We start from the raw sequence: 26,614 nt of genomic DNA, 5'->3' as shown, positions 1-26,614 counted from the left end.
AAGAAGAGTTTTCACTTGACCTTGGGGAAGGTTCTAGCCCTCAAGGCATCAACAAACCCCTCTTCTCGATCCACTGAAGTCTCCATTTTCTTGATATGCATTCTCTCACCTACAACTAGAAAATTTTCTTTAAGAACCTCTGAGTTTAGAACCAGAGAGTTCGGAGAAGGGATGGAGTCTATCTCAATAACCTCTAGCTTTGAAGATTTCCTAGTCGTCACCTTCTAACAAAGCCCCGACGTAGAAGGAGCCACTCTAGCCACAGAGCACCGTGTGATTCTGCTAGGAATGGCCAAGGCTAAAGCAGTCGACGGTGGAGGAGTAGCAGATGTTTCCCTAACTTCTTCATGAAGGCTTGAACTCTTTTCCTTCTTCAAGTACCTATTCTAAGGAAAAGAGTCAATTGGCTTCCTCTTCCCTTGAGAGTCTGGGTCAACAGACTCCAGAGCCTCGCTCAAGATTATGTATGATATAAAGGCCTTCTTAGGAACAATATCACGATCCATAGTGGACCCCTAATCTTTTGACTTTCGGCTTGAATCACAAACCCCACTGGCTTCTTTCATACTAGTGGGGGAAGGAGAATGTCCCTTCCCCGCTTTCCTAACCATCAAGCTTCCTCGAACAGATGGAGGGCCCAGCCCCTCTTCCTTTTTCTCTCTCTTATGCTCAGATGGAGGCCCCTTGATGAAGCAGCTAGACCTTTATGTGATCTATCGCTCTTAGGTTCAACTATCAATATAGGGGCCTGACGAGGCCTGCCATATCCCCTTATCTTCTTGAAGTTCGAGGATTGATGAGAATGCCCCGAAGTCTTAGACCTAGGAGCCAGTAAATCATCAAGTTGATGATAAAATGAGGCTTGAGTCTTCTCAAGTACCCCTTCCAGGCCAACTTCACCCTGGATATGATCAACACTTATCACGTTCCAGCCTTTGACGAAGCGTAACTTGGGTTCCCAACTTGATGAAACTCTATCAAATCTTGTTTTGAAGTGAATTTGAGAGGTTTCATGACTTTCATCTTCTCGAATGTCAGGCATACCATCAATAGGACCCTGAAAAAAGCCCTGCTAATGTTCCTGAAACCAAGCGTAGTAGCTGCGGGTCACAAAGACTTCTCGATGGTTGTTGGGAATGATGAACTAACAAGATTGACTCAGCAAGGTGCAAGAGTCCCACGCCAACTTCACATGAAGTTTTGACTAGGACCCATGCCTTGTGAAGTCGTAGAAAACAAGGCAACCTTGGTCCATCTAATGTTGACTTGCGAAGTGATGAGGATTGTAGGGCTCGATCAACCTTACAGTTGCCCACCCTCAAAGGAAGTAAACATCCTTGTATGTTCAGAAGAGACATGACCTCCCAGTTAGTACTTGGGGTTCTCTTATTGATCGCAAGAGCATACTCGTCTATGAAAAGTCCTTCTCGGGTGCCCCCAATGGGGAAGGGCCTGAAACAAAAGAACTTATCCTCCCATAACAGTCATCGTACATGGAAAGATGAATGGAAGATCGCACAACAAACCATAAAGTGGAGTAAGAAAGGGAAGGTGTCGATAATGGAAGTCAAAGAATATTTGTAAGTGCCCAGAAAGTAGGCACCAAGCCACCTAAAAACATAATGGATGGGAAAAGGAGTTCTGGAAACTGCCAGAACTTTCTCAAGATCTGTTACAAAGGTTAGCCCACTGTAGATGCAACAAAGCACGAGCTGGGCTAGAGCATACCTATGGCCTTTGGCCATATTGCATTCGGCGTATAAGCACTCTGACCTGACCACATGGCCTCTAGAGTCTAGAAGTGCAAAGTGACACAAGAACAAAGTGATGTAGGATGCCAAATAGGTTGGCTGATCCCAAATGTTGGGGTGACGAGGCATCCTTGCAGTCAGAGGGGGAGGAGTTTCAGAACCATTGAAGAGGGGATTCTTTGTCTCCCCTTTAGCCGTCTCCATGTTGAAGAAGTGGTTGATCCAGATTTGAAAAGGGATGTCTTTTCTCCCACTTGCAGCAGCTTGTTTCACGTATTCTTTGAATACGCTTCTTAAACAATTGAGCCTTCAGAGCCTAGGATAAGAACCATCACCGAAGATGATTTCATTTTTTGGGGTAAAATCCTCATAGCGCTCTCCCAAGAGGGAAAGGCCACCAATGAAGTGCAGCTCCAAAAGGGACATGCTAGTCTCGCCATAGCCCAAGAAGTTGGTGTTTGTTTCAGCACACCAAGTCTCCAAGAAGACTCGCAGGAGATTCAAACAATAGTCGTACAAAAAGGCTGAGCATGCGCAAGCACCAAGAAGCCCTACTCATTCAAGAATAGCAAGAAATCGCTCACATATATCCCAGGTCTAAGAGTAGGAGCCCCAGATGAACCCGCTCACATCATCACATATGAAGCCCGCATCTGACCAGGCAGCCTTATAGTCATAGATTTCAGGCTCTAGGATTGAAAAGGTCTTGGGTTCGGCAGTATATGCATTAGCGAAATGAAGTAGAGTGCATGGTACAAGTTGGTAGTGAATTCCCCGCACTCAACCTGGTTCACCAGGAAGTTGATATCTTCAGGCAATGAAAGATGTATTGGAAACTTGCCATCGAATCGGTACATAGGAGAATTCCGAGACACTGAGATGCCAGTGCCCATCATCTTCCATCTTCCATCTTCCTTAGGGAAAGGTATGGAACACATGATGCATGCAGCAAAGAAAAAAGAGAAAGGTCATATGATCAAAAGATTAAAGAATATAGCTCTAAAAGTTTTCAAACTTACAGATGATGCTTCTATGGCTTACATCGAGGTTTGACCCTTTGGTCCCACTCATCCCAATCAGGGTTCAAGATTTTCAAACCTACGCTCGATGCCTTCATGGCTCAGGACGAGGTCTAAACTCTTGAACTCATAAGGTGATCGATTCTCTTATCAGACCAACAAGCAGAGGTAATCAGAAGCATCACAGGTATATATCTAAGGCCTGATGCGAAAAAAATTTCAGCAGAGTCTATCAAAACGACTCATTGGAAGTCTTTGACTCCTAGATCAACACCTTAGGGAAGGCTCAACCTGACTCTAAAAGAACACCCAAAGGGAGTTGAACAGAGTTCGATGAAATCTCTCCAAGAAGTATTGAAATCAGGGATAGTCCTCTTAGACAAGAAGATTGAAGGCCGAATCATGCTTTTAGAAGCATCGAACCTGAATAAAGAAGGGGGAATTGATCCTGAGGATATTGAATCCTCTTTCTGGTATAAGCATGTGTTTAGGAAATGGATTGCAGGCATGACCAACATAAAGAAACATGAATGAAAGAAAGAAGGCTTACCCAAAATGATTTGAAGATTGGAAGTTTTGTCTAAACCAAAAGCTAGAAACTTCTCTTTGAAGTTCGAAGGAGATGGAGAAAGCTCTTCTCAAAGAATATGTAGAAGGATTGCCCTAAGGAAGGTCCTTCTCTTTGAAAGAAGGTACATCAAATTTTCTCTGATCTATTGAAAGGAAAGAGGAAAGATGTTAGAAGCAGTTGCTTAAGGCAAAAGATTTCCAAAGCAAAGAATGGAGATGAATGATGGGAAGGGATAGTGCTTTTAAAGAGCAATATAATGCTTGGACTCCTCCTCTCGAAAACTAAAAAGTCTTGATGGCAGGATGATAATGGCCTATGGACGCTTTTAATAAAATACCCTTCATGAAATGTGAAAAGCTGTTTTCGTCTTATTATCGTATTTCCCAATTGCCTTTAGCATTGTTTGAAAAGAAAGGTTACAATTTTTTATTTTTGAAAACGAGTTTATCTTGCACGAAATAAGCAAGAGATAGGAATGCAAATCGTATGGCATATGGAAGAATATGCATATCCGGAAGATGCAGAGATGATGCAAAATGTAGAATTATGTAGCACAATTCATGAATTCAAACCAATGAAGCTTCATTGATAGAAAAAAAGGGGGGACTTAGCCCTTACATATTGAATAAAAAAAGAAGAGAAGAAAAAGAAAAAAAAGTAAAAAAAAAGGGAAAAGCAAGAAGAAGGAGAAACTCCACCTGCCTACACCATGGGGCATTACTTCCTAAGACTGATTGCTCTGCTAACCCTAGCCAGCTTCCGCCTCACAAAAGCCAGAAGCTCCTTGATCCGTTTGACTTCTCCATGATAGAAGTCAGACATATTCTGGTGATGTTCTGCCTCTTGACGAAGACGCACCACCATTTGCTTGAGTTTTGCAATTTCCCTAGACTTTGTGTACAGAATAACCTCGACATCAAGAACCTCCTTTCCAGCCATGGAGGCAATTTCAGCAGCTTCCTCTGAAGAAGAAGCCAGATCCACAACAGTAAAATTTGTGGAGTAAGTCTTGTCCACCCTCGGCCAGGCCAGCAACCATAGGAGTATTAGTGTGGAGCCCCTCCTCGCTCTCACTGCCACAAATAGCTTGGCAGTAAGTTCTCGATTTAGGGAGATGGAGAGATGCCTGGGAGGAACAGGGGAAGACATTTTTTTTTTTTTAAAAGAGGAGGATGAAGAGTCAAAAACCACTGGAAAGATCAAATAACCATCAGGGTAGCAAATGGATTTATAGAGCCCCGTGAAGAAGCCGAGGGGTCTTTTCCTCGGAAATGATGATGGTCGTATTGGGAAATGACGAATGAGATGATTATCTGTTCTCGAGTTAATTAAAATTGTTAGGAAAAGGCATGCATGCACTGCCTTAATGAAGAAGGTGTAAGTTGTACGACGTTAAGAAGTCCACCTGAGATTGGCCAAATGCTACACCCCTTTCAAGGTTTTTCCCTCTCATGTGTTAAGCGTCTGGGGCAGTTTTGTTGGGCGTACTTTTAGCATAAACAAGACCAGGTACATCGATCAAAGTTGTTAATAACTCATACTTTTCCTTTGTATGCGCACTTAGACCCAATGAAAGACTAAGAATAAACCACTTGGAGATATGCAGTGAACTTACGGAGGATAAGTATGGTTCTCATCACTCAAGTGTGCCCCGTTTGACTATGATCAGAGCATGGCTTAGTCTATGAATCTTTAGATTGGACTAATGATTCTCTCAATAGTAGTCTAAAGCTAATGGCTTAACCCATCTCAGTCTCAACCGCAATCTGTAGCTGCCCATAGATGGCTTAACCCATCTCAGTCTCAACGACAGTCTAATGCTACCCAGAGATGGCTTAACCCATCTCATTCTCAACGACAGTCTAAGGCTGCCCAAAGATGGCTTAACCCATCTCAGTCTCAAAGGAATTTTAAAGCTACCCAGAGTAGGCTGAACCCATCTCATTCTATAATAGTATTGAACTGACCAACGATGGCTTAACCTATCATCAATATCATTGTCTTGTAGTTAAATTCTTAAAAGCTTTACAGATTATATGGCCAATCGGTTACCACATAAGGGAATTGTTTCTTTGAGAACAAGGAATTCCCTCATTAATCAACACCATTGAACTCTAGGCTCCTTAGTTTATCACCCTTAAAAGGTGAGCATGGTTTGAGTTGGACAATGGGAGTAGTTACATCCCACTAGCACCAGCATTGATGATAATGATGAATCTATGAATCTGCTTCTGCAAGATAATGAGGTTCGAAGGTTCGAGAAGTACCACTGATTACATCTATGAGGATAACCTAGCAAAGAGATCAACAATGTGAGAAGATAAATACAAAAGGTAAACTGAAGATAAAAACAAAAAAGTAAACTGCATTATGAAGATAAAGATTGCGCCTTGCAAGATCTATCATTCAAATGAGTAGATTAACTCATATGAAGATGGAAGGTGAAGATTAAAAAAGTGCATGGTTGTCCCCTGAATAACCATAGTTTAACATATAAAAAGGGGTACTCCTCGGATTAGAGGGAGGTGGCACTTTTTTGATAGACACAATCTAATAGAGAGATAAAGAGTTCTTCCGAAGTTGTGTCTCAGTAAGAACCAAGAGTAGAAAAGAGAGTAATATTCAAGACACAAGGAGAGAGATAAATCGTCTCCCATGATTCATTTGAGATCCGTTCTCTTTTGAAGACCATATTCGAAGGATAACAAGTCCTTGCTTACTTTTACAAGTATATGAGTCGGTATGCCCTCAATGTTATCTTTTCCCCTTTAACATGTCTGTATTTTCTTCTTTAGAAATGAATGTATAGGTTTCAAAGTCAAAATCAAATGTGTTCGAGTCATTTTAATTCTTCAAGTCGATGTAAATATAATAGAGGATTAAACCTCTGGAATTTCTTAATACCTAGTATAAATAATAAAGCCTGTATCTCTGATATGAAGTGCATGGATGAATTTGACCCTGAATGTGATGTCCTCTACTTTTCCATCTGAAGTATATTGTTCGTTTAAACATTCCACATTTCTCTTAATGCATCCACATTTTGGAGCGACCGGTGCATCCTCTTTGTTTCAGGCCTTGGCTTGGTTGGATGGATTTCTTAATCTAAGGGTTGCGGGTGGCCTAAAGCTAAGGTTTTCTTAGATCTAGGTTTTTCTCAGGTCTCACCATCTCGAGGTTTTCTCTGGGCACACAAGCTAATGAGGTCTAAAGAGTCTAACAGGGTCTAACAAGGTCTACCTTAAAATGGGTCTCGAAATAATCCTTTTAAAGGTGAAAAAACAGTTGGAATAGGTAACAACCCATAACAAAGAGATTTCCCAGCCTGGACTGCCATTTTGGTTGTGAAAGGCTTGGGCAACACTACCCGTTTGCCCAAACCAAAATGGTCCAAGTTCAATGAACTTGACAAAAAATGATCCTGGAGATGAGTTGGGTCAAAGATACGTGATTATAGACAGTTTTGGTTGGGAGATACTAGGTGTGTCGAGCAAACCCAATATGTCTAAAATCGATCGATTTCAATTCTGGGGTGTTCCAAAGGCTTTTGAGATATCACATGTAAAAAATCAAGCGATTCTGGACAATTTTGGTTGCGCATCACTAGGTGTGTCGCTCATACCAAATCTGCACAAAATCAATAGTTTTTTATTCTGAGGTGATCCAAAGGCTTTTGAAATATCACCTGCCAAAAATCACACGACTTTGAATTGTTTTGGTTGGGGGACACTAGATGGTCTCCTATATCAAATCTGCCCATCGATTATTTCTGATTCTTGGGTGATCTTTAAGCTGTTGGGATGCTGCCTACCAAAATTTACTCGATTAGGGCCAGCCTAGGCTAGGCGACCCTAGTGGTGTCACCCAGACCAAATTTGCCAAGAATTGGAAGATTCTTGTCTAGGGTGATTTTTAGGCTCTTAGGATTCTGCTTGTCAAAAAATCACCTGATTTGGCTAGTCTCAGTGGGGCGACAACAGTGGTGTCTTCCAGATCAAACCTGCCCAAATTAGTAGATTCCAACTCCCAGGGGATCTACGGACTCATCCTGGTACACCATTCTCTATCAAGGAACATATTTTCAATGAGGCTATAAGTCCCCATACCTTTATTTAGTACTTCCAACCAATGTTTAAAAAAAACTAATCGGTGACCCGAATCGATCTCACCCATACCCGTGTTGGATCAGTGGATCGATCGGAGAATTGGCAATTATTGTCCCAATTTTTTTTTAAAAAACCCACTATAAATCTCTAAAGTGATGCAATATGTACTTTCATTACTTTGTAAAATTAGGTAAATCCTGAGACATTGTTTTCTTATCTAGATGTCTGTATAATTATTAATTATTTTATAGTAGTATGTATAATATTGTATTAAAATAATTTAAAAATATTAGAAAATACTCCATATTATAAGATTGAAGAAAATAATTTGTCATATAAAATGAAATTAGTATCACATCAAACATTAAGTAATTCTCTTTCCTCGTCCAAAATTATCACAATCTAACTAACTATAATCTTATATATTGCAATTAGAATTATTTGTTTATATTTTACAATCATTTTACTATACAAATAAGAACAAATTTGAAATTTGTGTCAAAATATTATCTAATTTAAAAATCTAATTTACAACTATAACAAAAAATTAATATATTGTATAATTTATAATCTAAATATATTATTAAATAAAATATAAGATTTGGTTATCATTGTAATTAGTATAATTATTAATTATAATATTACAATAAATGTGATTCAAAAAATTTAAGGGCTCTCATAAATAAAAAAATTTAATCCATAATAATTACTTTAGACAAAAATATAGAATTTAGAATCATAAATTTGCAATCATATTTTAATAAAATTAAGAAAATAAATAAATAAATTCATATTTGCAATGTGGGATAATTAATAAAATAACTTGAAATAAATTTTAAAGTGGTATGAGCTAGTATTATTTTTCTCTCTTAAAATATGTCATAAACTAGTTTTTTTTTTTAAAAAAATAATAATAAACTAATGTTAGTAGTATTTTTTTTTTTTTTAATATCCTATGAGCGAGTACTATTTTTTTAAATCCCAATTAACTAATTGAAAAGTATACAATGAGACAATTTACTTTTGGTATAAGGTGGTCACAATTAATCTTGATCATTGGATATGAAATTTGATGGTCATATTTATACCATTGACCATGCTCAAAGTTCAAAAGAAATTTTATCGAACTTTGTGACACACCCAAGTTCTCAAATTTCACATTGGATGGATATAAGTAATTGTGATTTCCATATACCAAAGATAGATGCTCTCATTGTATATAATCCCTTAACTAAATAGCCAAATATTAACCATATAATAAAATAATCCCATGAGCTAAGAGCCTAATACTATTAGTCAATGTAACCGTTGTATTACATGTTGTAAATAGGTATTCCAATAGAAAAGGGCATATAAAATGGTGTGGGAGGAAAATGGGCTATGATAGTTGTCCCACATCAAAGAGATATGGGAAGAAAATTACGTATAAAACAAAAGAAAAGGTTTCTATGCTTCCCCTATAGTATAAACAATATACTCCCTCTTCATCCAGCCATCCAATTTAGATCAAGTGAGCTGCTACCTATTTAATCTAGATCCGACGTCAAAGAGTATTTTATTTTTAACTTTTTTACTAATTATATGAATATCAAATTTGGTACGTGCCATCACCTCACCGGGGCACACCTAAATAAAATATTAAAAAAATATTTTTGATAAAATATGATGACCAAAATGCCCCTCAAAATTTTCAAGGGCATTTAGGTCATCGTATCTTGTAGGGAATAATTTTTTTTTACATTTTTTATAGGTGAGCAGTCAAGAGAGGATTGGATGCCTAAATTTTTGTGTCAAAATATTTTTATAAAAAAAATAAAAATAAAATAGTAAAGAGGCATGACATTGTGATTGGGCCATCTGAAACATAGAAAGCTTGCCCTAAAACAAATTGATCTAACATTCACACAAATCAAAGCGGCGGAGGGCCACGTTCAAACTCCAACTTTAATCCCACGCAACAGTGTTGCATAGATGACATCAAGGGCATTAGACGAGCAACAACTTCTATTTTTTTAATAGAAAACTGGTACGCTCGGGGTAGACCCGGCGATCCACGCGATCCATGACTTCAACAGGGCGATTCAAGGTCGAGAATCGACTTGATCCTAATTACTTTATAGATCCGGGAGGGCTTAATCGACACCCTATCCATATTGCCCGATTCCAGATTGGCTCACCAATTTTTTAAACATCGCTTCCAACCATGTCCTTTTGCGCTTATCTCTTGCTTTTTTTTAATCTTCAAATTGAACCAACTCATAGTTATTAACAAGTATTGTATTGGGTTTGTGTTGCACATGGCTAGCCCACATAAATCAACTTTTTCTCATCTTATCGCATATTAGGGTCACACTTAAGTTATCCCTGCTATATTTATTTTGAATTCTATCCATACTTGTATTAGTAATAGTAACAGTAATAGTAATAGTAATACTATTACTATTACCATTAGTATTACTATTACTATTAATAGTAGTACTAATATTAATACGAGTATTAGTTAGGTCTTCTCGTTAGATTGTAATTTGAAAATGTAGTTTACTACTATGAAGTTATTTGAAAATGATATTATTTGAAAATGTAATTTACTAGTATGAAGTTAGGTCTTCTTGTTAGATTGTCACGAAGTTTCGGTTTTTAGGTTATTTTAAAGGACTTTTACAAGTGTAAAGCCCTCAAGATATTATTTGAAAATGTAATTTAAAAAATTTGTTTTCTGAAAAACCCTAGTACTTTTGTATCTTTTATCGGTTTTACGCCTATGGTTCTACTTTTAAGTTTTAACATTGTAAGTAAAAATCCCTTATTTAGTAGGAAAAGTTTACAAGGAGATTATTTACTTTTGAGCTAGCTATTTATACTTCGCCCTTATTTATTAGGAAAAGTATAAAGGGAGACTATTTAATTTTGAGCTAGCTATCTATACTTCCCCCTACTGTATAAAACTTATATGCTTCCCTCAATCCAACCATCTGAGATGACCCCAATCACAATGTCACATCTCTACATTATTTTATTTTTAGTTTTTTTTTTACAAAATATTTTGATACTAAATGTGGTCCGATTTGGCCGGTCCAACAAGACCAGAGCCCTCGCTGGTACGATCCTGACATCATTGGCATTTATAAAATCGAGCCACCACTTTAAACCAGCAAGACCTGGAAAACGAATTTTGTATCACCAAGTGAGACTTGAAACCCCATGTTTTGGTGAGAGGCATCGGCTTCCCTTATTGTCTTCCTGCTAGACTCAGAGGAAGTGCAGTGTCTCCCTTCTAGGCATGGGCTTATGGGTATCCATATTTTATCGCGTACTCTCTTTAGGCACCATGGAGGCACCATGGAGGGGTCCCCTTTCGACATGCACCATGGAGGGCGTCTCCTTATCATTAAAATTACTTGGAGGTGCTTCAAATTTGAACAAGGATATGAGCTTATTTGTTGACACAAATCTTCTGAGCAATTTTTTTTTTAAGCTTTGACACCAATCTGACCGTATTCTTAAACTTAAGTAATCACATAATTATGCTACTGTACATTGCTTTCAATAACTCAAGAAGCTTCACCGAACTTTCCAAGAGGGATTCATGATACATAAACGAAAATAAAAAAGTTGGTGTAATACACATTTTACAATGATTAAACTAGAAACCAACAAAGAAAATTGTTACATGTATCTGGCGGACATAATTTGGATGGCCGAACTATTTTGTCCTTAAACAATTCAAGGATTATCGATCCAGTTGTTAAGATAGGACTTCTATAAATCCAGTTGTTAACATAGGATTTATCGACTTAGGAAACATCATAAATAACAATTTTCTTCCTTGTAACCGGCTCTTCTTGGTCCCTTTTAAAGCTCTACCTTCGTGGCTTACTTCATGGTGGGTGCATTACATCGCCAAATCATGAGGACTAAAACCCTAACCCTAACCCTAACCCTACTTCTCTTTCTTCTTCCCATTCTACAACTAGTGAGTGCTTCGGATGATTATGGGAACTACATCATTCACGTGGACAATTCCCACAAGCCCAATTCATTTTTCTCTCATGAGGAATGGCACAAGTCCATGCTGGCATCAGTGTCGGCCGAGGCGGGCCACCTCTACACCTACAGCCACGTCATGCATGGCTTCAGTGCTAGACTCTCTCGAGCCCAGTTGGCCCAGCTTGAGCAGCTGCCGGGCCATCGTGCCACCCGGCGCGACGCATATGCCAAACTCTTCACCACCCACACCCCGCGGTTCCTAGGCCTGAGAAAAAAGAATGGGATTTGGCCCGTAGCCTCCTTTGGTCGTGATGTCATCGTGGGGATCATTGACACTGGGATTTGGCCGGAGAGCGAGAGCTTCTCTGACCATGGGTTGTCTGCGGTGCCGGAGAGGTGGAAAGGGGCATGCGAGAATGGTACCGGATTCACCCCATCCCTTTGCAACAGGAAACTCATCGGTGCTCGCTCCTTCAGCAAGGGTTTACGAGCAGCTGGCCGACCGATCTCTAAGTATGATTACGACTCTCCAAGGGATTTCTATGGCCATGGCACACATACATCCTCGACAGCTGCAGGCAGTGCTGTGCGTGGTGTTAGCTACCATGGCTATGCGAAAGGCACAGCTATGGGTGTCGCCCCTGCGGCTCGGCTTGCCATGTACAAGGTGCTGTGGTTGACCGACTCGTACGAAAGTGCAGCAACGGATGTTCTTGCAGGCATGGACCAAGCAATAGCAGACGGAGTGGATGTCATGTCTCTATCGCTTGGCTTTCATCAGACACCCTATTACGACGACGTTATCGCAATTGGCGCATTTGCGGCAGTAGAGAAAGGCATCTTTGTTGGCTGTGCGGCTGGAAATGATGGGCCGTCCTCCAACTCCACACATAATGGTGCTCCCTGGATTATGACTGTTGGGGCAGGGACCATCGACCGTAGCTTTGCCGGGTCGGTGACCTTAGGTAACGGTGTTACGGTCGAGGGGGCATCCTATTACACAGGAGGTGCCTCTTTGTCTGGTGCCCCTCTATATTACGGTGTAGGTAATGCAACCGAGATGGCATGCTCATCTCTTGACCCAGCCAAAGTTCGAGGGAAGGTGGTCTTCTGCTATTCAGGCAAATTGTCTAGTGTCTATGGTCAGCTTAGCGAGGTGAAACGCTGTGGCGGAAAAGCCGCAATTTTAGTGGCCGACTCAACGAACCTCGGACCAGAGGATTACATTGTTCCTGCTGTGATCCTGGGAACTAGCGATGCGAGCCAAGTGACGGATTACGTAAAAGGATCAAGCAACGCCACAGTGTTAGAGATGAAGTTCGAGATCACAAAGATCCATGTTAAACCAGCTCCCCAGGTGGCCGACTTCTCTTCGCGTGGCCCCGACCCAATAAACCCTGGGGTGCTTAAGCCGGACATTCTAGCGCCGGGTGAGAACGTGCTAGCGGCATGGAAGCCAGAGGCTTCATCATCTAATGGTAATTATGCGCCTGCAGAATACTTATTTGGATCAGGGACCTCAATGGCATCGCCACATGCAGTCGGAGTGGCAGCCCTACTGAGAGCGGTGTACCCAGACTGGAGCCCTGCAGCCATCCGCTCCGCGATTATGACCACAGCGATCACTATCGACAATGCTCGAGAAACAATCAAGGACCAATTCACTAGGGACCCTGCAACCCCTCTACAATTTGGTGCTGGTCATATCAATCCAAATCGCGCCATGGATCCGGGGCTAGTCTATGATTTGGCGACTCAGGATTACATTCAGTTCATATGTGGCCTGGGTTACAATGTGAGTGAGATGGCCAGTATCATAAGGGGAACCATGTGGTCATGTCTTGACAATCCTCCTGAGCTCAACTATCCATCTTTCATGACTGTGATTCTGATGAGTGATACAGTATTCCCAAAGACCAAGAATTTCACGAGGGTCCTCACTAAGGTTGGTGATGGACCTGAGGACTACCATGCTCAAGTTGAGGTCCCAACAGGAATGAAGATCAAGGTGGTGCCAGAATCTTTATCTTTCAAGGGCGAACGCGATAAGCAAACGTTCATGATCTCCATGGAGATAGATGCAGAGCTTTTTAGCTCAGGGAGTGTAGCCTATGGATTCCTCAGGTGGGTTGGTTCGAAGAAGCCCCATCTGGTCTCGAGCCCTATTGTGGTGGCTCTGCAGTGATTCTATCAATTAGTGCTTTGAATAATTGGGTTTGCCGGGTTGAATACTAGAGGACTATTTACCTTTGGCACGAGTAGGTGACACTCACCAGTTACTATAGATATTTGTCAAAAAGTTCAACAAATTTTTATTATGGCTACCTGATATCATATTTAATGGCTAAAAATGAGTGATACCTCGCTGTGCAAAAGATAAATAATCTTGCTATAGACTTTCCCTTGTTATAGACTTTCCCTTGCTACATGTACCATGTTACATTTGAATTGGTTGCTCTCTGTCCATCTTGTAATGGACATATGGTGCATGAATTTTGGTTTTTGTTTATATAGAATAAACAGTCTAGTGTGAAGTTATTCTCAGGATAAGAGCTTGTTTTAAAACCTTTTTCTATGATTTTATGCTATCTATAACATGATATATTGGTTATATATGCTCAACATGCCAGTTTGAGGCTTGAACATGCCAAGTGCCATGGTCCAAAATCTGATTTAGAACATAGGCATTAGGAATTCTTTTCTGCAATTTGACAATTTTGTTATGGGAAAGTAGACAATGAGATGATTATTTGGCTGTAAATTTCCTCTTCCGGCCTGGCCTGAAAAACGTTTTTCTTTTTGTGGAACAATCTTCGAATTTGTATGACCATCTATAAACCCAAATTTGTCAATGTCCAACATAATATATATAAATATCTTCTTTACCGTAGAAAATTTTGATTGCATCTATCCATCTCGATGCAAGGAAAGAAAAAAGCTCAAAAGTGAGAAAGCTTTTCCTAATTTCACACGACCACTTCTCCAATATTGCATTTGTTAACCTTGGTAGACCGGGCCCGACCCGAAATACTCTCTGAAACCCAGCTTGAATTATCTGTTATGCTAATTAAACCCCAAAATTATCTAATTTGTTGGCTTTAAAAGATCCAAGTGTCCAAAAAAAAAAAAACCTAACCAAGAAAAACTTCCAATTACATCAATCACTTCAACAATTTTTCAAGCCAAAGACAACCTAATTCATAGCAAACTTACATATGAGCTATCAAACAACAGACTCGAACTACACATTCAAACTACCCACAAAGAGAGAGAGAAAAGGGGAAACAAGGCCTATAATCAATGGCTTGGATCTAATTTCACTAAGGATGATTAACCCTACAAATATCCTAATCCTGAAAACTCTATAAATAGGGCCCTCTCTCCCATCATTCTTTATACCTTTTATCTCTCTCTCTACTCTCTCTCACCAATGGTGGCATGCCACCCCTGGGATCTATCTTATTAATGCTCTCTCTCTCATCTATCCCTTAGGATAGTTAGATACTAAGAGAAGGCATGCTCCAAGCTTACGTGCAAGAGGAGGCATGCCCATACGATTTTTAAAGCATTGAGGCTTAACTATGTTAAGTTATATTCAATTGCTCTGATGCTCATAAAGGGTAGTAGCCAAGATTTTCTCATATTTTGTAGATCTGAGATAGACCATTGATCTTGTACGTCATTGGAGGAGGAGACCTAGTGTGGAGTGTCCTAAGCTTGGTTGAGATAATTTTAGGCATCTTTATTTTGTGTTTTACATTCTTTTTATTTTATGTGCTTTCTTATTTCTATAAGCATTATGTTCGTTTCACTTTATTGAATAAGAAAAATTGTAATTAGTAGCAGCAAGTGAAAACCAAATTTGGTTATTTATTTGTCTATTCAAGTGAGTTTTATTGTATGTAGATCTTTGTACGTGTTCTAATCAGTAAGAAAAAGAACAATTAAAAACTATATATACTATGGTAGATCACCCTATCCAACTTTCACGGTCCCACCCATCTAATGGCCTTAATGGCCAACCCTTACTGTTAGGTGTCCAAAGAGAATTGACAACAATGTATAAACATTCAAGCATTTGGATGAACACCAGCTTTAAAATGTGCATCAGCAGCATCGAACCAACACTGTACTCATTGTTTTTCATAATTTCTCTGTTTTTAACTTTAAAATTGTTTTTGCTTTTTTTCATTCATCCTGAACCCATCTCAGACTCGGGCTTAACTCAGGCAAATCTTCTTGGGCTAGGGTTAGGGCCAAGCACGAGCCATGCTAGTTATCTTTGACCAAAAAAAACTGCGAGATAAATATTCAATAGTAGCCATTGGAGCTCAAGCTCAAGCAAGGCAATCTGAATTTTCATCAACATGAAATTCCTAAAAATGGCGCCACAAGCTTATTTCTCCCATTGAGAACAACCAATGAGACTATTCTTAAGCTAATCACGACCCCACATTTCCCCTCGCTGCCATTATGGGTAGGCCATAAACCTTCAAATACTCGTAATGAATAAACTATAGTTTATTTTCCCATAGTTTATTGAGCCTTTTTTTTTTCCTTTTTCCGTTCAGGGGGCTTCCCTCCAGTTTTGAAATTATTGAGTAAAACTCGAAATTAGTGAACCCAATTTGTCCATAATATCCAAAATACTCTTTATCCATCAGATCTTGTATAGCTTACCCAAATTGCACAATTGGGGAAGCATATATTTGAGGGGACTCATTAGCTTGTCTATTCTCGGGTCAAAAGGAAGATTTTGGATTTTGGAAGCATGGGAAAAAGCCAAGAAGAATGTTCAACTAATAAGAACCAAATAAATAAATAAACAAATAAATAGAAACCTTACTCTATGGTTTGACACAAATCTAACCCATTTTTAAAGCTATGACACCAATCTGACCAAATTCTTAACCTTAACTAATCACAAAATTATGCTAATATGCATTCCTTTTATCAAGTCAAGGAGCTTCAACATGACTTTGTAAGGGATTCATGATAGATAACCGCAATAAAGAAGTAGCTGTAATTCAAATTTTACAATCATCAAAACTAGAAACCAACAAAGAAAGTTGTAAATAACATGTATATTGCGGACATCATTTGGATGGCCACACTATTATGTCCTTGTCAAAACAATTCAAGGATTATAAATGGAGTGGTTAACATAAGGTTTACCAACTTAGGAAACATCGGAAATAACGTTTTTCTTCCTTGTAACTGGCTCTTCTTGGTCCTTTTAAAGCACTACCTTCGTGGCTTAGGGCATGGTATGTGCATAACCTCGCCAAATCATGAGGACTAAAACCCAAACCCTAACCCTAACCCTACTTCTTTTCCTTTTTCCCATTCTACAACCAGTGAGTGCTTCTCCCACGTTGGATGAGTAATCCACGTGGACATGTCCCACAAGCCCACTTTATTTTTCACTCATGAGGAATGGCACAAGTCGATGTTGGAATCGGTGCCACAAGCCCACTTTATTTTTCACTCATGAGGAATGGCACAAGTTCATGTCGGAATCGGTGTCGGCCAAGGCGGGTCACCTGTACACCTACAGCCACGTCATGCATGGCTTCAGTGCTCGAGCCCAGTTAGCCCGGATTGAGCAGCTACCGGGCCACCCGGCACGATGCCTATACCAAGCTCTTTCCCACCCACAGCCCGCGGCTCTTGGGCTTGAGAAAGAAGAATGGGGTTCGGCCTGCACCATCCTTCAGTCGTGATGTCATTGTGGGGATACTGGGATTTCGCCAGAGTGGGAGAGCCTCTCCGACCATGGGTTGTCCCCAGTGCCGGAGAGGTGGAAGGGGCGTTCGAGAATGGTACGGGATTCACCCCATCGCTCTGCAACCGGAAACTCATCGGTGCTCGCTCTTTCAACAAGGGTTTACGAGTCGCTGGCCGACCAATCTCTCACAATGATTACGACTCTCCTAGAGTTTCCTCTGGCCATGGCACACATATATCCTGGACAGCTGCAGGCAGTGCTATGCGTGGTGTTAGCTACCATGGCTTAGCGAAGGGCACAGCCATGGGTGTTGCCCCCGCTGCTCGGCTTGCCATGTACAAGGTTTTGTAGCCGACCGGAACGCTTCAAAGTGCAGCAACGGATGTGCTTGCAGGCATGGACCAAGCAATAGCAGATGGTGTGGATATAAGGTCTCTATCGCTCGGCTTTGATCAGAAACTCTATTACGACGACGTTATTGGCGAATTTTCAGCCGTAGAGAAAGGCATCTTTGTTGCCTGTGCGGCTGAAAATGATGTGCCATCCCCAACCTACACATATAATGGTGCTCCCTGGATTATGACTGTTGGGGGCAGCGAGACCGGAGCTTTGCCGGGTCAGTGACATTAGGTAACGGTGTTACGCTCGAGGGCACATCCTTTTACACACAAGTTGCCTCTGTGTCTGGAGCCCTTCTATAAACAATGCAACCGAGATGGCATGCTCATCTCTTGATCCAGCCAAAGTTCGAGGGAAGGTGGTCCTCTGCTATTCAGCCAAATTGTCCCGTGTACACAGTCAGCTTACCAAGGTGGTGGCGGACTCAACGGACCTCGTTCCAAAGGATTACATTATTCCTGCTGTGATCCAATTTGCGAGGCCTTATATAATAATTCGATTTAAAATAATAAATAAATATTAAGGGCGAAGAGGAAGCAGTATTCACTCACAAAAAGAAAAAAAAATTCAGTATTGTATTTGAAGCAAAGATATGACACGTTACGGTGTTAAGACCACTTTTGACGACCTTTTTTTGGTTCTCTTTTTTCACACGCACACGACATGCACGAGTTCTTTATATAGAGGTATTTGTTCCACCTCCTTTTTAAGTGGTTACTCGCTTTTTTTATTTTTTTTGAGAAAATATCTCTATAAACCTCATTTTCAAATTTTATTTTTTTTTAAACCCAAAATTTTAAAACCTATTTTCTAACTCTCAAATAACTTTATCTATTTTTATTCCAACTTTTAACTCAAATAAATTAAAAATGACATCTTTTCTAACTCTGTCTCTCTCCTCACGTGTTTCAATCTCTCTCCTCATGTGTTTCTCTCTCTAGGCTGTTCTTCCTCGCTCTTTCTGCAATCCATTTCTTTCCAGCACAACAATGGTGGAAGCCGGGAGATTGTAGAGAAAATGGGCCACCTCGTGCCATCAAGCTTCATGATGGAGCTCTACTTCATCGTCGCCATCTTATCCGCCATTGCAGTAGATTGCAGTACCAAAGGCATCTATGGCTTCTCCTCCACCTTCTTCTGGTTCATCTAAAACGCTCTGCAACTCCTCTCCTTCAAAGGTATGGATCACCAGGAGACTGTTGATTTGTTGATATGCAACTCCTCTCCTTCAAAGCCTAATGAAACATCGATGAAAGCTTCTCCATTGATACCTAAAAACATAGTTTCAGGGTTTCAGAGAGATTCATATTGTAGTGTTTCTGGAAAAAGTTCACCAATAAAACATGGAAAGTTGCCTCTTTCTAAACTCGACTCAAGGGATTTGTCAGGTAAAGGTGTTAACACCAAGGGTTCAGCCTTGGTATCTGGTCATGGAGAGCGAGCATCTGCTACCCCAAGATTGAAATCTTCTCCATTGAGACCTAAAGACTTAGTTTCAGGGTTGGATGAAGTTTTGTAAGGTAATAGTTCAGCATTGCCATCTGGTAATGGAGATCAAGAGTTCATCACCCCAAGATCGAAAGATCTAGATCACTGCTTCTTCTATGTTCATGCACAATGTCTTGTGGGTGATTTGGACGCCATCGATCAAGACTTTGGTGGTGTCCCCAATTTTTTCCAATTGCCCAAATTTAGAGTTCCTTGACCTTTTAGAGAACAACGAGCTCCCAGATTTAGGTTCCTTGACTCTAGAGTTGGGGGAGATAGAGAGAGAGGGGTTGGGAGGTTGATTGGGGGAGAGAGAAAGGGAATCTTGTCAAGAGAGAGAGGGGTTTAGAAAAACAATATCTTTTTTAAATTTGTTTGGGTCAAAAAAATTAGTTAAGAATGGATAAAATATGTTTAGAGGGTTAGAAGATATAATAGAGTGAATTTTTATGTAGTGAGATAGGTTTTACAACTTTAGGTCAATGGAGAAATGAATATTGAAAATGGGATCCATAGAGATATTTTTCCCTTTTTTTTTTTTTTTTAGCTTTATGCACCGCCTTTCTTTGGTGGTAAGGGAAGATTTTAGAGAGAGAATTACCTTTATAACCCTTAACAAAACCCAGTAGAGCAAACCCTTTTTAACCCGCTCTCCCAAAAGGCACCATGATCTCTCATCTCTATTCCATAACTAGACCACTATCTAGGAAGAGACCATAACTAATAACTGTCTAGGAATAGAACTTTGAAAGCAACCGAGATTTTTCTCACTAAATGACAAAACCATCCAAAATCTTCATGGAAACCGTTTCTCTACAAGAAACTAGCCTCTCAATCTTCAGGAGTCTACAATAGGCACTTTCACAATATTTTCTCCCCATATGAAGCTCTCTTCTCTCTAAGGGAGACCTTGCATCTCATGCACAACTCTCTTCTCTTTAAGGGCATCTCATGCACAAAAGGCCCTACCCCCTTCTCTCTAGGGGCCGTTTGATACGAGGAAATATGACATTTCTACCATTTGGGTACACTTTATAGTACATAAATGGAAAGAGCCCGAGATTTCTCAAAAAATTATGAAACACAATACGCGTAGTGAAAGGTGAAAAATCTATTACATGTTTGATGGGTAATCTTTAGAAATGTTTTGCGTGTGTCTCTCTACCCTATCTCAGCTTAATAAAATGCTAATCCACCTATTTGCATAGGTACTCTCTCCCTCTCTAAGCCTGTCCCCTCTCTCTTGAACCCTACTAGCGGGTTTGCTCCCTCTCTCTTTAAGCCCCTTTTTCTCACATGTATTTTTTTATTTTTATTTATTTTTATGTCCCTTCCTCTCATCTATATTTTTTCTTTTTTTTTAAGCCCCCCTTACTCTTCCTAGCAAATCCATTCTGCTTAGCATATAGAAATTACATAGCACAATTCTAATAAAAACTTTCACCCAATATAAGAAATTATAAAACACAACTATAATAAAAAATTTCACCCAACATAATTCTCATAAAAAATTAGTAAAAGCTAAGTTGAAATAAGATATCTGCTTAGTTTTCTCCAATACCTCAAAATTTTATACTGCAATTACCAACCCTTATAGTTTGCTAATCAAACTTATTCCTGTTTTTTAACTTATACCATAAAGACTTTTAATTTGGTATCATAAATTTATTGCTTATTTAAAATTATATAGTTAAACATTTGAAAGACTTCTATAAAAAATAAATAAAAATAAGGCTTATCACAATAAAAACATGTTATTCCAATGATATTATTCCAATGAATTATCATGTTGAAACCAAAGTCTAATCATGTTAGAAGACATGTGATTCCATGTAAATGCTAAATGTATGCAAAGTAAGTAAGAAATTGTAAGATGATGACTTTAGAATGGTACAAGTTATTATTAGAAAATCTTTTTGGCATGGTGATGATGTTATTATTAGAAAATCTTTTTGGAATGGTGATGATGGCATTATTAGAAAATCTTTTTAAAATGATATGATGATGACTTTAATTCTGTATTTCAGTAGAATTTTTGACAAAAAAGAAAGAAATAATAGTTTATAGGCAAGTGCTGGTAAAATATTGGTAATGCATTTCCCATATTTCTTCCAGACATAGCCAAACAGTAGCCATGTATTTCCCAAGTTGCATCTATATACTACCCAAACAGTAACAATCCATTCGCAGGTAATGCATCATGCCAGTAATATATTTTACAGACAATATATTTTCAGTTATCCAAAAGCCATCTAGATAAACTCACTTTTCCCATATGGTGACTCAAATAAGGAACACATATTCTCTGCACTTCCATCATATATATATATATATATATATATATATATATATATATATATATATATATATATATATATATATATATATATATATATATATATATAAGGTTAGGAGTCCATACTAAATATGAAACTTCTTATAGATGTTATATGTATCTCAAAAACCAAGAGATATACCCAAAAGTCCTAACAATTTTAGATTTCTATTTCTTTTAGAACACTTATCAATATCAATCTCAATCCCACATAATGGATTTCCTTATGTGGGTTACTTTGGATAGCACCAAATCCAACATTAAGTAGAAAATCTTGTAGGGAAAAAGAAACATTTAGGCTTTATAAAAGAGATTTAAGAGTCAAAGAGAAGTTATTTTTCCAATTTCCATTCGATACTCCCTCACTCTCAACTTCTCAAGTCTCGCACATTGAAGCCTCCACCAACGGCGGGATTTTGGATTTCCAGCCAATTTCTTGCAAGATTCATAAGGCTTCTAAGAATGTTAGTTTTCTATTTAATTTAATATTTATTTTCCAATTTACTTTAAAAATTTTAAAAATAATAAGAAAATTATGTATTTGCCTCATTGGGTCTATGAAATTAGGGCTTCTCGTTGGATTTTGTTTTGAAGTTTCGGTTTTTAGGTTATTTTGAATGACTTTTACAATTTGTAAATCCCCTTAAAATATTCTCCAAAAATGTCAATTAAAAAAAAAAAAATTGAAAGCCCCAATACTTTTGTTACATTTCTTGTTTTTACACGTATGGTTCTACTTTTAATTTTTAACCTTTAACATTATTAGTCACGTTTAGAGGCTTTTACAATTGAAATTTGCGAAATCCCTTATTAGGTAGGAAAAGTGTACAAAGAGACCATTTACTTTTAATACAATGAGATCACAACCATTCTTGTCCATCAAATTTCAAATCAAATGGTTATAAATGTACTTATTACTAAACTCAAAGCCTCATAAAAAATTTCTTAAACTTTGTGACACATCCCAAACCATCCAATTAGACATCTAATGATTATGATTAATTGTGACCTCTTATATTAAAGATAAAATGGTCTCATAGTATACTATCCCTATTAGGTAAATCTTAAAATCCTAAAATGAAAAAGAAATATATTTTTGGTGCAACTTTTTTTCAGTATTAATTTTTTAAAAACTATTTAAAGATGGGTGTAGTTGTCTTACGGATGCATCTGTAGCTGTAGAGGTAAGGTGCACCTTCAAATTTTATCATGGTATATAATTTTGATGTAAAATGTTCTTAGGATTATCTCAAAATCTATTTATTTATCTAATTATAAAATTTTAAATTTAAAAAATGGTTAAAATCAAGTAGATCTATAAACATATGAAAATCTTGAATATGGACGGTGTAGATAATATGTTGTAAAATGCACTATTTCAGAGACTTAAAATCTTTTTATTTTTCATTGTCATACATCTAGATGTCGAGATGATCAATCAAAGGGTTTTTCAACATTAAAACTACTTTTTCCGATGGATTTTTGAGATGTATTCGTAGTTCTACATTATAAAGTTGCATCCTTATATAAACTTTTTCCTTAAAAGATTAAACAAAAAGCAGACTGAAAGTGCAAGAAAAAAAATTGAAATTGTTTGAGGGAACTTTTTTGTTCTTTTTACTGTTTTCTTCGAGTTTGGTTTGAAAATTATAAGTTTACTTATTGATGAGTTATTTTTGTTTAGAATTTTTTTCTTGAAATTTTTTTTATTAGAGTTTTTTTCGTATTCTTTAGAATTTTCTATATTTTTGCATTTTACCTTATTCAACTATTTTATTAAGTATTTAATTTTTTATGCCGGTTTAACAGATGAATTGGTCCACCAATTTAGCTGATCCAACTAAACTAGAACCCTCAATGGTCCGAACCTCACAATATTGACGTTTGTAAAGCCAAACAAACATTTTAAATCAGCCAGACTCACATAAATAATTTTGTATCACAAGTGAGACTTGAAAACTCCATTTTCTGATGAGAGGCATCGGCTTCCTCGATTGTCTCCCTAGTCCCTACAAGACTGGGGAAATGCCCCTGTCAATGGGCTTATGCGTATCCATATTTGGTCGAATACTTTTCTTTGTGCACCATGGAATTAAATCTATCTGGAGGTGCTTTCCAAATCGAACAAGGATATGAGCTTTTCATTGTAGGTTGTTGACACAAATCGGACCGGGTTTTTATGCCATGACACGAATCTAACCAAATTCTTAAGATTAAATAATCACATAATTATGCTAACGTACCTTCCTTTTATTAACTCAAGAAGCTTCAGCCAAACTTTCAAAGGGTTCATGGTACATAAACCAAAATAAAAAAATAGGGGTAATTCACATTTTACAACGATCAAAACCAGAAACCAACAAAGAAAGTTGTAATAACATGTATCTGGCGGAAATAATTTAGATTGCCACAATCTATTCAAGGATTACAAATCAAGTTTGTTAACATGGGAGGAAGAATCGTAAATAACTTTTTTCTTCTTTGCAACCGGCTCTTCTTCGTCTCATTTAAAGTTCTGCCTTCATGGCTTAGGGCATGGTGTGTCCTCAACATCGCCATATCATGAGGACTAAAACCCAAACCCAAACCCTAAACCTAACCCTAACCCTAACCCTAACCCTAACCCTACTTCTCTTCTTTCTTCCCTTTCTACAACAAGTGAGCGCATCTACCACATGGGATGAGTATGGGACCTACATCATCAACGTGGACATGTCCAGCTAGCCCATGTCATTTTCCACCAATGAGGAATGGCATAAGTCCATGCTGGCATCGTTGTCGGCGGAGGCGGGCCACCTCTACACCTACAGCCTCGTCGTGCATGGCTTCAGTGCTAGACTCTCTCGAGCCCACTTGGCCCGGCTTGAGGAGCTGCCAGGCCATCGTGCCACCCATCGCGATGCGTATGCCAAACTCTTCACCACCCGCACCCCACGGTTCCTGGGCTTGAGAAACAAGAATGCAATTTGTCCGGCAGCCTCCTTCGGTCGTGATGTCATCGTGGGGTCATTGACTCTGGGATTTGGCCCGACAGCGGGAGCGTCTCTGATCATGGGATGTCCTTGGTGCCAGAGAGGTGGAAGGGGGCGTGTGAGAATGGTACCGGATTCACCCCATCACTCTGCAACCGGAAACTCATCGGTGCACTCTCCTTCAGCAAGGATTTACGAGCCACTGGCCGACCAATCTCTAAGTATGATTCCGACTCTCCAAGGGATTTCTATGGCCATGGCATACATACATCCTCGACAGCTGCAGGCAGTGCTGTGCGTGGTGTTAGCTACCATGGCTATGCGAATGGCATCGCTATGGGTGTCGCCCCTGCAGCTCGGCTTGCCATGTACAAGGCGTGTGGTTTACCGACTCAGACGAAAGTGCAGCAACGGATGTTCTTGCAGACATGGACCAAGCCATAGCAGACGGAGTGGATGTCATGTCTCTGTCGCTCGGCTTTGATCAGACACCCTATTACGACGACGTTATTGCAATTGGCGCATTTGCAGCGTTAGAGAAACGCATCTTTGTTGCCTGTGCGGCTGGAAATGATGGGCCATCCCCCAACTCCATAAACAATGGTGCTCCCTGGATTATGACTGTTGGGGCAGGGACCATCGACCAGAGCTTCGCCGGGTCGGTGACATTAGGTAACGGTGTTACGATCGAGGGCGATTCCTATTCCTCAGAAGATGCCTCTGTGTCTGGTGCCCCACTATATTATGGTGTAGGCAATGCAACCGAGATGGCATGCTCAGCTCTTGACCCAGCTAAAGTTTGAGGGAAGGTGGTCCTCTGCTATTCAGCACAACCGTCCAGTGTCTATATGCAGCTCAGCGAGGTGGTACACCATGGCGGAAATGCTGGAATTTTTGTGGCCGACATAGCTGATCTCTATCCAGAGGATTACATTATTCCTACTGCGCTCCTGAGAACTAGCTGTGCAAGCCAACTGTTGGCTTACATAAATGGAACAATCAACGCCACCGTGCTAGAGATGAAGTTGCAAGTCACAAAGATCAATGTTAAACCAGCTCCTCAGGTGGCCTACTTCTCTTCGCGTGGCCCTGATCCAATAAGCCCTGGAGTGCTCAAGCCCGACATTCTAGCGCTAGGTGAGGATGTGCTAGCGGCATGGAAACCAGAGGATTCTTCCTCTAGTGGTGATTATGCGCCCACACAATACATGTTGAAATCAGGGACCTCAATGGCATCACCACACGCCGTTGGAGTGGCGGCCCTACTGCGAGCCCTGCACCCAGACTGGAGCCCTGCCGCCATCCGTTCTGCCATCATGACCACAGCGATCACTGTCGACAATGCTCGAGGAACCATCAAGGACCAATTCAATGGGGACACTGCAACCCCTTTACAATTTGGTGCTGGTCATATCAATCCAAATCGTGCAAGGGATCCGGGACTAGTCTACGATTTGGCGATTCAGGACTACATTGAGTTCATATGTGGTCTAGGTTACAATGTGGTTGAGATGGGCACTATCATTAGGCGAACCATGTGGTCATGTCTTGATAACCCTCCTGAGCTCAACTATCCATCTTTCATGAGTGTGATTCCGAGCAATTATACATCCTTACCAAAGACTAAGAATTTCACAAAGGGTCGTCACTAATGTTGGTGATGGACCTGAGGACTACCGTGCTCAAGTTGAGGTCCCAAAAGGAATGATGATTAAGGTGGTTCCAGAGTCTTTATCTTTCAAGGGCGGACGCGATAAGCAAATGTTCATGGTCTCCATGGAGATAGATGCAGAGCTTTTGAGCTCAGGGAGTGTGGCCTATGGATTCCTCAGATGGATTGGTTTGAAGAAGCCACATCTGGTCTCGAGCCCTATTGTGGTGGCTCTACAGTAATTCTATCAAGCAACACTATCGTTAGTGCTTCGAATAATTGGATTTGCGGGATTGGGTACTACGTCGGACACAAAGTTCAAATTTTTTTTAATCATGACCCTGACAATAGACGCTCTTAGCCATCACTTTTCATGTTTAATGGCTAACAATAATTGTTTCCTCGTCGTGCCAAATATAAATACTCTTACAATAGACTTCGCTTGCTAGATGTACCCATGCTACATTTGAATCGGACGCTTTCCATCTTGTATGGGTATATGGTGCATTGTGGTTTGTCTACAAACTTTAAATAATAAGAAAATTTAAGGATATCCCCAAAAAAAAACTTGCATATATTCTATCCCTAATACTTTTAAGGCGTGTTT

General features: G+C 39.5%; 1 protein-coding gene and 1 pseudogene across 1 annotated transcript; both read left to right on the top strand.

Moving 5' to 3' along the window:
• The first annotated feature begins 11,329 nt into the window (after window positions 1–11,329).
• On the top strand, window positions 11,330–13,845 carry LOC18436812 (subtilisin-like protease SBT1.7). Its single transcript, XM_020668750.2, has one exon. The coding sequence runs from the start codon at window positions 11,355–11,357 to the stop codon at window positions 13,617–13,619; it is 2,265 nt and encodes a 754-aa protein (XP_020524409.1). The 5' UTR covers window positions 11,330–11,354; the 3' UTR covers window positions 13,620–13,845.
• Window positions 13,846–17,558: 3,713 nt separating this feature from the next.
• On the top strand, window positions 17,559–26,363 carry LOC18436810 (subtilisin-like protease SBT3 pseudogene; annotated as a pseudogene).
• Window positions 26,364–26,614: the final 251 nt, after the last annotated feature.

The sequence above is a fragment of the Amborella trichopoda genome, chromosome 11 (assembly GCF_054954075.1).
Source record: "Amborella trichopoda isolate Santa Cruz 75 chromosome 11, AtrichopodaSantaCruz75HAP2 v2.0, whole genome shotgun sequence".
In the NCBI taxonomy this organism is placed as follows: domain Eukaryota; kingdom Viridiplantae; phylum Streptophyta; class Magnoliopsida; order Amborellales; family Amborellaceae; genus Amborella; species Amborella trichopoda.
This window is presented reverse-complemented; position numbering and strand designations above follow the sequence as displayed.